This window comes from Akebia trifoliata, chromosome 16 (genome assembly GCF_017979445.1).
Source record: "Akebia trifoliata isolate Shusen 1 chromosome 16, ASM1797944v1, whole genome shotgun sequence".
NCBI classification, from domain to species: Eukaryota; Viridiplantae; Streptophyta; class Magnoliopsida; order Ranunculales; family Lardizabalaceae; genus Akebia; species Akebia trifoliata.
In genome coordinates, this window is record NC_141390.1 from 2,238,223 (window position 1) to 2,251,748 (window position 13,526).

Here is a 13,526-nt window from a genome sequence, read left to right on the forward strand (position 1 = left end):
ATACAATATTATTATAATTTGCATGAAAGGTATTTCAAATATATACAATATTCACCAAAACATGGGAAAAACATCTCTAAATCACCCTAAAAAAATCAAGGATTTTATGTGAGGTTGAATAGATTAAAAATAATTTAGCATAAAGATTACAGTTTTTTTTTTGTTTTTTGGTAGAAATTTGAAAATGGCGGCATTTAGGTCATTTTCTTTGTATATAACAGAAGACTGAAGTCAAGGGGCTTGTCATCAGTTTCAAAACACAGGGGGTATCTCAATTTTCATCAAATTCTGTAATTTGCTTATCCTCAATGTATTGTATCCTCATTCCTCACCTTCAACTTCCCTCCATTGCTCTCAACTATGGAATCTCTGCAACTCTTCCTCTCAACGTCTCTTAACCTTCGCCCCATAACCTTAACCTTCACAACAAGGCCACGTAATCTCTCTATACTTACTCCACCAAAAACAACACCTTCTCTATGTTCGAGCTTCATTTTCTCAGAAACTCTATCAAACCCATTTCAGCTTTCTTCTTTTGGTGAGTGAGTTTTCCTTCTTTTTTCAAGAATTCCTACTAAACCCATATCAGTTCAAAAAAGAAAATTTTTGGGTTTTCTTCCATATCTCTAAAATTTTAATGGGTTGCTCTTCTTTTTATGATTAATATTCTTTAAAATCTAAAAAATAAACTAATAATTTTATTTTTTAAGAACTTATTTGTTCCAAAAATCTTTCTTTTCCGGCTCTAAAATGGCAATCCAAACAGACCCTTATCCCAATTTTTACAGTATTTGATTTGGGTTTTACCTTTTGTTTAATTTTTAATATTTCATGTTTTGTGTATTTCTTCTGTGTGGATAGTCATTTTCTAGCCAAAAATGAACCCAAAATTACATATTTAAGAACTTATTTGTTTCAAAACTCATTCCTTTCTGGCTTTAAATGGCAATCAAAGAGACCCTTATTCCAATTTTTACAGTATTTGATTTGGCCTGCACCTTTTGTTTAATTTTTAATTTTTTTTGTTTATGTATTTCTTCTGAGTTGATTTAGTCCGATTTGCAACTTCGGGTAGCCAATCAAGTGAGGGAACCGGCTCTGAAACAGAATGGGCAATGCAAGGTATATCTGTTTAACTATTTGATCTTTGAAAACCCGAGTTCATACAATATATCATTGTTGTAGTGAGTGTTAGTGACTCCAAATGATGATACTTGTTGATAAACATCATGCCATATGATGATTTAGTTGATGAATTTCTTCTCATGTATCACATGCACCATTCCGAAAGCGGTACATAATGTACAATAAATTACAATATATATCAATATCTACTAGCATGGCCCATGTCAATTTTTTTTTTTGGAGTAATGAGGAAGTTTCCTTATTGATTCCGTGGCTCACTTGTCTGCTATATTACACTTTCAACAAATTGGTAGATTTAGAGGCGGAATAGTACTACATCTCCACATTTTGGACAAAGTTATGAATCCAGATCTGTTTACATTCCTAATCTTGTTTTAAGCTTGGGATGAAAGTAGATTTCAGTAATTATACAAACAAGAACATGTTTGAAATAAAGATAGATAGATATAATTTGAATTATCAGGTTTGTTCTTATACTACGAAGATCAATAACAATCTTATCAGATTTGTTCTTATACTATGAAGATCAATAACAATCCTAGTTAGCAGAAACGTGCAAATTAACATTTGTATAAAGGTCAGAGGAAGACTAAAACAGGATGTGGATTTAGATAGTGAGAGTGTATTTGGAGAGATTTGAACCACCAGAAAACTCAACTTCAATAGAATGGAATGGAGGAACACGGTTGTTCATTCATCTGACACAAAAGTTTTAGGATAAAGCTTTGATGATGGTGGTGGTGGTGGGATATTGACTTTCATGCTCTCACTGCCTCTCTCCTACTTTCTTAATGATTAACAAAACTTATTAAATATAAAGTGGAATATAGTTTGGCCATAGGGTCCTTGGTGTGTATTGATGAGCTATACACACCCATGATAAATGGAAAAATATAGGTGTTAGAAACAACAAGGGTACAAGTGTTAGATTTTTGCTAACCTGAAAAAAGTATACGTGGAATTGACATTATATTTTAAGTATTTGAGAATGAAGTAATTATTTTGTATAATATGAATACTAATAGATTTTATGATGAGAGATTTCATATGAGCATGTACCAATGGATAGAAGAATACATATTTTGGAATTATATTTTCTAGAGAGAAATATTCCACTCAAATGTTGTTAAGGGCGAGAGGCACACTTAAGGCACAAAAGCTTCCTAGTGCCTGAGGCGCATGCCTGAGTGAAACAAGGCACAATAAAATTATAAATTAAAAAAACAAATTGTGAAAGATGGGTTCTACATATTTTACATCCATAACATGTATAAATATGAATCTTATAAATATATTAAAGTATTCAACACTTCAAGAAGGAGAACGACCAACAGCAAAATATATATATATATATATATATATATATATAGAGAGAGAGAGAGAGAGAGAGAGAGAGAGAGAGAGGGAGAAGAACAAGAAGAGGTGGAACCAGACCAGCAACAACATGTGTTGTTATTGCTACGGCACAACAGCAAGTGGGGCTGTCATTGGATGGGTTCGGCTCGGCCTTAGGTGAGACCTAACTCGGCCCTAAAGAGGCGGGCTTTAATTTAGACCAGCCCTTTTTACCCCAACTGGACCTAAGTCAACTAGACCCTAACGGGCTTGGACTGAAAAATAATGATAAACTATAAAATTCAACATTTTTATAGTAAAAAATTATACTTTCCAAATAAATTTGCTTTTTTATGTAAAGATTATAACATCAAATTTGAAATTGGTGTCTTATTTAAACAAAATACATTTATGTTATTCAGTTTTTAGTGAAGCATACGCCTTGGTATGCTTCACTTACACTACCTTGCCTCACATGTATTAAGGAGCCTTCAGTGCGCCCCGCCTTGAGGCACACCAAGGTGTTCACCTTGAGTACACTAATTCAAGTGGAAAGGATAAAACTCATATGATAAATGTTGATCAATATCTTGTGTTAGCAAAAAAGAAATCGGTTCATGTTATTGTCAAGAATCTGACACGTGTCCAAAAGAAGTAGTTCACCCATTTCGAAGAGTCCATATGACATGCACATTGCTTCTAGTACATAGGGCAGAATTCTTTTAGACCCGGACTTGATGGGATGGAAATGGATAGGATTGGCCTAGACCAACACTATTGGTTGGAGGGTCCTATTGAAGAGATAGAGATCTTGAAAAACATCAGAGAGCTTGAGGGTGGTTCAAAGTTCTCCATGTCTGTACGAAGGTGCTGGTTTTGGCTACAACCATTGATGCTTTCACTTGTCTCTCAATGAAATGTATCTATGATTCTTTGCACATATCCACATCAGCTCAATGTCAAATGCAGTGTTGTAGGATGTCAGTTTAGCCTTTTTCAAAAAGGGGGGGGGGGGATCCACCCACCTTAGAAGCTTTAATGGTTTCAGGTGTAGATCTCAGGTCATTATAGTTAGTATACTACTATTCTTTCATTCTTACTTTTTTTTTTTTTGATACATGGGTATCCTGACTTAGTTTAACCATTCTCATGGACACGTGAGTCACCCTTTCCAACACGTGCCAAGTGTACTGGCCCCTTAAAGCACCAGGTGGATGGCCAACAAGGGGTTGAACTCAAGACCTCTCCCTTTTTGGAGGGAGGCCCTGGCCACTAGACCCAGAATGCCTAATCTTGTGAAATTCTTACTCCTTTGATCTCTTTAATTGTTTAATCTGAAGTTGTTGGCCAGAGGTTACTGTTTGCAACCCATTTAATTAAATTGTTTAGTGATTTGGGTTTTGCTAAAACAGATTTTTATACTTTGAGGAAGGATGTGGAAACTACTACCGAACGTGTTGAAGAGATAAGAGCCTCGGCTGGTCTGCAGCAGCTAGAAGAAGACCTCTCAATTTTAGAGAAGAAGGCAGCAGATAGCTCTCTATGGGATGACCATGCTAAAGCACAGGAAACTCTTCTTGCTTTGACTGATGTCAAAGACAACATTAAACTGCTCACTGAATTCAAATCTCAGGTCTGTGCTTTTTAATCAAAGTAAATTTGTGCTCAGCTTTAAGATCATATAATAAATGAGTTTCATGCTTACTTCAACAATGTATCTATGATATGAAATTACACAGAAGGTGAAGACCCTTGTACATAAAGTTCTTCACACTTCAGCTATTGAACATAAAACATTTGGTTCATTAGTAACGCGCGTAAAAGAAACATCTACAGTCTATTATGTTTTCAAAAACCTGTTGTTCCTGCCTAAGTTTGGTGTAGCACAAGTAAAGGTCAACAACTACCACTCAACCAGACCCATTTTTGAAGATTTCCCAACTAGAACTGAGCCCATTCATGTGTGATCCATCACATTATTTGGCCAATCAGAACAGATAAGGTGAACAATCCATCCACAAAAAATCTACAGATTTGATTTATGATAATTTGATCGGTTCAATTTTGACATAGAAACTACTTTGCTGGGATCCCAGACCGCCATGTGTCTTCCTTTTGATGCTTCCTTAGACCTGAGAATTCATCTTATAATTTTGGTTTTGTTTGTTTTTCTATCTAAGATTCGTGCCAACATCTGGAATCGCTAATTTCCCATTTGAATAATCTATATAAAAAGATTTTATAAAGGATCATGCGAGACCTAGCTATGATGTAAACCTTGCTTGAGGATAAAATCATCCTGACAACTTTTTTGTTTTATCGGCGAAGAAATTTTTATTAATTAAATGAGGGAGGTCAAGATGACCAACCCAAGGGAACAAAACAGAAAAACAGGACACCGTCTACACCACTGCCAAATTACAAACCATTTTACAAGAAAGTCCTCAAAGAAGACCCCCCCACCCTTTGTTGAGTGTATATTTCCATCCACTCTCTGGTGTGTCATACCCCAGTTAAGCCTCATGACCCTCTTATATTCATAGTTTCCCCCTCTCCAACAGATCGGTCTTTTGGAGTAGTTGATTGGTTAACATGGTATCAGAGCGCTAGGTTTGTATAGGTCATAGATTCGATTATTTCCAACCTTATGGGTGAGGGGGAGTGTTGAGTGTATATTTTCCTCCACCCTCAGGTGTTTCATACCCCAGTTAAGCCTTGTGACCCTCTTATAGTCATAGTTCTCCCCCTCTCCTACATATCGGTTGGTTAACCATCCCCCTCCAAATTCCTGCACCAAAAAAAAAATAAGAAAGACAAAATCATCCTGACAATTTGAGCAAAAGCTTGAAAAGCAAACCCTCTTTAAAACCTTTTCAAGTGAAGGTGCCAGCTAGCTAAGTTGGTTAAAGTTAGAGTTAATGTAGTGACCTGGGTTCAAAATTATGCCTTCACCTACTAATTACTGACCACTAATACACTTGCTTTAAAAAATAAAAAAAATAAAAAAATAAAAACCTTTGGGATGTAACTAACTATTTGTGGTGTATTTTTGCATAGGTTGAAGATGCGGAAACGATAATAAAGCTGACAGAGGAGATGGAATCTATAGATGCCGGACTTCTCGAAGAGGCCACAAATACCGTTAGAAATTTAAACAAGGCATTGGATCAGTTTGAGTTGACCCAACTCCTTTCTGGACCCTATGATAAAGAAGGCGCTGTTATATATATCACAGCGGGTGCTGGTGGTACAGATGCACAGGTAAACATTTCTTCCATTGTCCTAAATACCAAGTTTTAAAATATAGTTTTGAGGCAATGTTTTGGTAGGAGAAAAACCAAAATGGTCTCAAGTCTTGAGTGAAACATTCTGAGACATTCCCCATTAAAAACAATGTTTCAGGGTCAATGTCTCATTCCGGTTTCGGAAAAAAATCAGATTGTTTGGCCCGAAACATTTCTAAATGGCACAAAATCTTGAACCGTGCTGGAAACTAAAATTGATTGGATGGCTAGGATACGATCATCCAGTTGAAAGACATCTATCATATCTTTTTTTCATTTTCCTAAAGAATTAAGATGGGATATTTAAGATCATTCAACCAAGTCAATTTTCATTCCTTTTATCAAGATTAGTCCAGGGTTTGGCTATACAATAAGAGCTTTGTTAAGCCGCCTAAGTTCTTCTATATACAGGGCAACTACGTACAAAAAGAGCTAGGTATATATAATAGGACCTGTTTTGGCACAAAATTTTGATAGTAGTAGGTCAAAGGAGTATTATTAGGTGTATTTATCTATATGACTCACTGCAATAGTAGAGGTCAAGCTTGGGTTTATTGGGTAGCCCCACTTTTGATCGGGTTTTCATTTTCAAGCTCAAGCCCTACTTCAGACCTAAAATTTCCAGTCCTGGCCCAGTCCAAGTTCAGGTTGAGTCCATCAAGCTCGGGTTGGACCTGTCCGGGTTTCCCCCCTACGTCACATAGTGGACCTGGGTCCAACCCCTTGCATGCGCTCTGTATGTAAGCGTATGCTGTTTATACACCATCTCTATCACACTTAGATTTCCTCTCAAGGTTTTTACATAACATTAAATCAGGAGAGCTCCTATTGGCGCCCCAACTTTTACTTATTACATCCCAATTAAAAACAAGGAAGATAAGTGAATGGTTGAGAATAAGCAAACGTTTGGGTGCCAATAGAAGCTCTCCCTTTTTTTTGCCGGATTTCTTCTTCGTTTTTTTTGGGTGTGGGGCGGGGGGCGGGGGGGTGGGGGTTTATGATTTTATATGAGCCTAATCATAATCGTAAACAACCACTGAAATTGTTTGAATGAGTGCTATGATGTTTTGTAATGCGGAGCTTATAATTTCAGCAGAACCTTTGTAACGTTTAAAGAGTATGTTTTACTCTATAATTGGGGTGCGAAAAATAATTTAAGAAATCAGGGTGAAATAAGTAAAAGTTGGGGTGCCAATAGCAGCTCTCTAAATCATCTATAGTCCCATTTTATTTCCAAGTTAGGCACCTTGTGAGTAACACTACCCTATTGGTAAACGCTACGGAATTACATTTTTTCCTTCTTAGTGTTTAACACTGTCCGCCATTATTTCCAGTGCAGGATTGGGCTGACATGCTTCTTAGAATGTATGTGAGATGGGGAGAGCAGCGGCGTTACAAGACAAGAGTGGTTGAGAAATCCATGGGAGAGGAAGCAGGGATCAAATCGGCCACAATTGAATTAGAAGGCCGTTATGCTTACGGATACTTGTCGGGAGAGAAAGGAACGCATCGTATTGTCCGGCAATCTCCGTTCAATTCAAAAGGTCTTCGCCAGGTAACCTTGTTATATGGTCCCGTTGTTTTTTTATTTGGAAATTAGTAACCTTTTCTTTTGATGGTAAAAGTGGAAAATAATAAAGTTGGAGAGGTATTATTAAGAAAGGAGGGAGAAAAGGAAAGGCAATAAAGTTGGAGTGGTATATTGGTGAACCGCTCTTTTTGTACTTGCGCCAAACCAACCCAGCAAACGGAGGCTGAAAAGCCGTAGTGCGCCAGTAGCAATCGTAGGCAGCAAACGTAGGCTTGAATAAATCCTTCCTTTCCACAGCCCTAGCGCTAGTAAAAGTTGTTAAAGCTAAATCTTTGGAAAAGGGTTGAAGAAGAAAGAAAATAAAGTCAGGATATTTTTGGAACGAGGAAGAAGAGAAAAGATTTTTAAAAAAAAAGTAAAACTTGTCCTCGAGATACATTGTTTATAGGGTATAAATCTTGAGACAGAGAGTGAGACCCATTGTTGTGTTTTATTATATAGATAAGGGGTGAAAGAAAAATATAAGTTTCCTTTATTTAATTTTAAAATGTTAGAAAAAAAAATGATGGTGGACATGTAGGAAAATTATTGGTTGAATGGTCAATGGTGATGATGCCTACCAAGTTTTGAAAGTAGCTGATTGACTCATAACTCATCCAAGTTACTCAGTTTCTCTGGTTCCTAATTCCAATTAGATATGAATGTTGATCGATGAATTCTAAAAAATGGATCATCTCAGTTTTTCATTCACTAGCTCACAGTCAAAACTGGTGGCCAATAGAGCAATTTTTCAGGTCAAATCAAAATTTTCAACAATTTTATGACTAAATACTGAAGCTACAAATAATAATCAACATGATTGATCATACTGAGTCTCTTAATGTTTTAGGCCAGAGCTATAAATACTCCTACTCAACAAAGCCTATTCCCAAAGATTTGGGGTCGGCTAAACGAATCACGTTCCTCCTTTCCACCATGTCCAAAGTCAAGTCTCCTGTTATTGAGAGTGAGAGTTCATATCTTTTTTTTCTTTTTCTTTTTTAATATCGGTAAACTTAAATTTCATTAAAAGCAAGAGGAGGTTGAGGTGACCAACTAAAGATAAAAGAGAAGAAAAAACCCAAAAAACAGTGAAAACAACCAGAAACCCACTACTCGGTACATAAAGCCCCTCACCTAAAAACAAACTCCTCGAAGAAAACCCCCTTAAAGCTACATCTATCTAATCTGCTTTCAATGTCTCCATCCATGTTCTTTTGGGTCTTCCTCTCTCTCTTTCAAGACCTTCAACTTGAATATGTCTTCTGATTGGGGTTGCTATTGGCCTTTGTGGAACATGCCCAAACCATCTTAGATGGCTTTCCCTTAGTTTATCGCGTATTTGAGATACTCATACACATAAATTATAAAAGGGAACAGAAATGTTGTCATGCGATTCTTGAACATATGCACCCAATGTGTCAATATATATATTTTTTAAATGGTTATGCTTTTCCCATACTGGCCTAACTTATCTTTGCATTTATTTTAGTTTTCCACATCCATCTTTAGATTGTTATTAATGGTTCTACTTATCCTTGCACGTACCTGACTTTTTGGAGTCTCTTTACATCACTCTTCTTCTGAGTTCTGACTGAATCTACCTGTCATTAAGAATCAATCAAATCGTCATTAGTTCAAAACTTAGAACAACCGGATGGTCCTAACAGTCCAATCATTCTCCTACTTTTAACAGTCAATAAATTAAGGCTCCATACAGGCATAGGCACACAATTCGCCAAATTTTCTGTAATATTCAAATAAATTCCCAGGTTTGAGGGTCAACTGATTAAATAGGCGATTAATCGTATAAATAAATGAATCGACGATTAATCATAGAATGTCTGCACAATATGCACAACTCACTGTATGGCTGGATTTCCATCATCTTCATCAAATCCTTATCCCAACAATTTGGGTTTAGCTTTGGTTGGATTGTCCAACATGATATCCATGTAGGCTCCATAAGTGAAAGTACAAATAGGGAGTGAGAAAGGGGAGTAAATGTAGATATAGACTAATATATAATATAATATATATATAGTGTTTCATGACTTATTTTAATATGATATCCAACAGACGAGCTTTTCTGGCATTGAAGTCATGCCTCTTCTTCCCGAAGAATCTCTAGACGTCGAGATACCAGAAGAAGACCTAGAAATAAGTTTCTCAAGAGCAGGTGGAAAAGGAGGTCAGAATGTGAACAAGGTTGAAACAGCCGTTCGTATTACCCACATTCCTACTGGTGTTACACTCCGCTGCACAGGTTTGCTTGCAACACCAACATTGTTTTTTTTTAAAGTAAGAGAGCTTCTATTGCCACACCAACTTTTACGAACAGCACCCCAAGATGTGTGTCAAGTCTTTTACCATAGTTGGTGTGGCAATAGAATCTCTCAAAATTAAAGTACACTGTTTATCTATTATGGTATGTGGTCGTCCATTCTGGCTCTTGAGTTTTGTGTCATTTAGTTTTAATGGATTGTCATCTCTGTGAGCCACACACACACACACACACAAGTATACATAACTGCATTTTAATTTCATTGAGAGAAAATAGGTCACGAAGGTTCTTAAATTTGTGGATTTATTGTTGTCATTGAAAAGATTTTTTTTAGTTTTAGTTGGGATCATTTTTTCTAAATGTGGGGGAGTCTCCTTGACTATACAGAAAAATAATTTGGTAGCCAAACATGTTTTTTTTTTCTAAAGGAACACTCAAGGATTATTTGTCCTTTCTGTAGAAAAGGTTGACACAAACTTTAGAAACTTGGATTTAGGAGGGCTCGAGTCTGAGATGACTGGAGAGAGACTTGTCAAGTATTCGATCGAGTGAAACGAGTTTATGTAACGTGTGATTTTAGTTTATTTTAGTTTTGAGAGCTGCTATTGGCACCCCAACTTTTACTTATTACAACCCAATTTTTTAAATTATTTTCCACACCCCAATTAGAGATTAAAACATGCTCTTCAAACCATTACAAAGGTTTGGTTCAGATTATAATCTCAACATTATAACACTCGTTCAAATAATTTCAGTAGTTGTTTACAATTATGATTAAGCTCATATAAAATCCTTAATGCAAAAAATAGAAATCTAGAGAGAGAGTGATTCTAATACCCCCACCCCCCCCCCCCCCACCCACCCACCCAACTTTTACTTATTCTGAGCCATTCACTTATTTTCTTTATTTTTAATTGGGGTGTAATAAGTAAAAGTTGGGGTGCCCAATAGCAGTTCCCATAGTTTTTGAGTTTTCTGATGCCATGTTAAGATTTTTAAGCTCATTTGGGTTTTAAAGAACCCAAGACTTAATGCAAGCTTTGAAAGAGTTGAAATTGACCCAACAGAATCTTCAAAAACTTGATTTAAATTTTAAACTCCAATACTTTTGTTGGATACTCTGATCAAGAAGCGATGCTAATGTTTGACCATTTAGTAAAGCATGGTCCAACGTTTTTTGTTGTTTCTTGAGAAGTAAAGAAGCCTTTTATTTTTAGGTTTAAAAACCCAAAATTCTAGCCAGAGTCAAACTGCTAGAGGCTGAGTATGAGTTGACTAAGATATGGTCAAGTACTAAATTGAGTTTCTTCGAAACTAAAATGCTAAAGACACATCTGATTTCTTGAGTTTTGGTTTTGTTGTGTATCCCTTCGAGATGGTGTGTGTACCCATTTGAGATTTCTTTACTATTATGACAATGTTACACTTAGATCTTAGTTTGGATTAAAAGTCTCCATTTTGGTGGAAGTTAAGATTGAAAGATTCATGAAGAATTTCCTGTGGAATGATGATAATGGTGGTAGAAAGTATCATTTGGTGAATTGGAAAATGGTTTGCACCCCAAAGAAGAATGGAGGCTTGGGGATTAGAGGGCTAAGACTAACAAACAAAGCTCTCTTGGGCAAGTGGCTTTGGCGGTTCTGGGAAGAAAGAGACAACTTGTGGAGGAAGGTGGTTCGGGCTAAATATGGAGAGAAGAAGTTTGGTTGGTATAGTAAGGAGGTTAGAGGAACTTATGGGTGTAGTGTGTGGAAAGGTATTATGAAGGGTGTTGATAAGTATGATAGGGAGATTAGATTCAAAGTTGGGTTGAGAGACAAAGTTAGATTTTGGGAGGATCTTTGGTGTGGAACTTCTTCTCTGTCTATCCAATTTCCATCTTTGTATGTTTGCTCTTTGAAAAAAAATAACTCAGTACAGTACTGTCTGATTCGAGACGGGAACACGAATTCTTGGGATCTGGGATTTAGGAGGAATTTCAATAATTGGGAATTGACGGAGGTCACATTTCTTCTAGCTCTCCTTAATTCGATTCAATTCAGAGAGAACGAGCAGGACAGATGAGAATGGTTCAAGGCTAAGGATAAGAAATTTTCTGTTAAGTCTTTCTATGATTGTTTGCTTACGTTGCATGAGGTATCTTTTTCTCCATCTATCATTTGGTCAACTCTTGTTCCTTCTAAGGTGTCTTTCTTTTTATGGGTTGCTTCTTTGGGAAGAATCTTAACTTTGGATAATTTGATCTATCGGGGGTGGATTACCCCAAACTTCTGCCATCTTTGTTTGAGGGATGGGGAGTCAACCAACCACATTCTTATACATTGTTCTTTCGCCCGTATTATTTGGATGTTCTTCTTATCTCGTTTCCAGGTGGATTGGGTTCTTCCTTTTTCTATATTTGGGCTTTTAAAGGGTTGGAGTTTCAATATCTTCTCTGCTAGAAAGAGGTATCTTTGGACTATCCTTCCATTCGCCATTGCTTGGGGTCTTTAGAAAGAGCGTAACAACAGGGTGTTCCATAGCAAGGAGAGCTTGCCTCATACGGTGATTTTAGAGATTCTGGGATTTCTTTTCTTCTGGTCAAAGATGAGTAAAGATTTTGAGGGATTGAGTTTCCAAGATTTTATTTTTAATTGGGATATGGTTTGTGAACCATGGCCTCCCGTCGGGCGTGTTTTCATTTTTTTGTATTTTCTCCTTCTTGTTTTTATGGTTCTGATGTTTGGGGGCTATCTCAGCCTCCTCTTATCCTTTTTCTTTCATTAATAAAATTTATATTTATCAAAAAAAAAGTCTTCATTTATGAAAACAAAAGTTGTGTTCTTCTTGTCCTTCTTACATGTGAACTGCCCTAGTATCAAACAAGTTGGGTTGCCAATAGAATCTCTCTTACTTTTTTTGTTTCTTTTGCTAGATTTCTATTTCTTGGGTTTAGGATTTTATATGAGCTGAATCATAATCGTAAATAACTACTGAAATTGTTCGAAGAACAAGTGATTTAATTTTTGTAATGTTGAGACAATAATTTGATCCAAACCTTTATAATGTTTGAATGGTGTGTTTTAATCTTGAATTGGGGGGTATAATAAGTAAAAGTTGGGGTGCCAATAGCAGCTATTTTTTCAGACATTCATTTTCTATTTCCAATCATGCAGAAGAGAGATCTCAACTAGCCAACAAGATCAAGGCCCTTAGTCGATTAAAAGCAAAACTTCTTGTCATCGCTGAGGAACAACGAGCGTCCGAAATCAAGCAGATACGGGGAGATTCAGTGAAGGCCGAGTGGGGTCAACAGATACGTAATTACGTGTTCCATCCATACAAGCTCGTGAAAGATGTTAGAACAGGATTCGAGACATCGGATATTTCTTCAGTTATGGATGGTGAATTGGAGCCGTTCATCAAAGCTTACCTCAAATATAAATATAGCAGAACCTTGACTGCTGGTGGCATCAAATAACAGCTTAGTGCCAGCTTAGTGCCTGTAAGTTTATCCACTCAATTTAATTGCTTTTTAAATTTATAATGTGAGGTTGAGTCTTCTGGATTGGCAGTCCACACTTCTTTGCTTTATATCCTTAGATGTGGCACACTCTTGGTAAATTGTTGTCCAAACCCTAGTGTGATCCTCTGATCACATAGGTTTTATAATGCGGGTTCACGCAAATCTACTCAACAGTAACGGATTCCAACGGAAGTTTTGTAATTATTTTGATTTCCACTTGTTTAGGTCTAGATTTTGTCCTCCATCATGTTAATGGGGAAGGAAATAAAAAATAAAAAACAAGAACACAATAAGAGAGAAGATGACTCATTCGAGTCGAGACCTTGAAAATTCCATTGGAACAATTTTGTATTCAAGTTTAAGTTTTTCAAGGACTACATGACATGTATAATTAATTTTCTA

The 13,526-nt window shown here is 36.5% G+C and overlaps 1 protein-coding gene across 2 annotated transcripts; it reads left to right on the top strand.

Annotated features, from left to right (window-relative positions):
• The first annotated feature begins 315 nt into the window (after positions 1-315).
• Positions 316-13,526, top strand: HCF109 (high chlorophyll fluorescent 109). 2 transcript variants are annotated; one of them, XM_086428306.1, is made up of 7 exons: positions 316-538; positions 1,045-1,122; positions 3,894-4,114; positions 5,539-5,742; positions 7,105-7,320; positions 9,415-9,601; positions 12,775-13,526. In XM_086428306.1, the coding sequence occupies exons 1-7, from the start codon at positions 361-363 to the stop codon at positions 13,077-13,079; spliced, it is 1,389 nt and encodes a 462-aa protein (XP_086284432.1). In that variant the 5' UTR covers positions 316-360; the 3' UTR covers positions 13,080-13,526. The 2 variants fall into 2 exon arrangements, with proteins under 2 accessions (XP_086284432.1, XP_086284433.1); XM_086428307.1 differs by having other exon boundaries at positions 317-538; positions 1,054-1,122.

What these genes read in the sequence shown, in the direction of transcription:
- HCF109 (XM_086428306.1), top strand. Translation starts at nt 361, where the DNA reads ATGGAATCTCTGCAACTCTTCCTCTCAACGTCTCTTAACCTTCGCCCC. An exon ending in CTGGTGGTACAGATGCACAG is followed by an intron (nt 5,743 to 7,104) that starts GTAAACATTTCT and finishes TTTCCAGTGCAG; the next exon opens with GATTGGGCTGACATGCTTCT. An exon ending in TGTTACACTCCGCTGCACAG is followed by an intron (nt 9,602 to 12,774) that starts GTTTGCTTGCAA and finishes CCAATCATGCAG; the next exon opens with AAGAGAGATCTCAACTAGCC.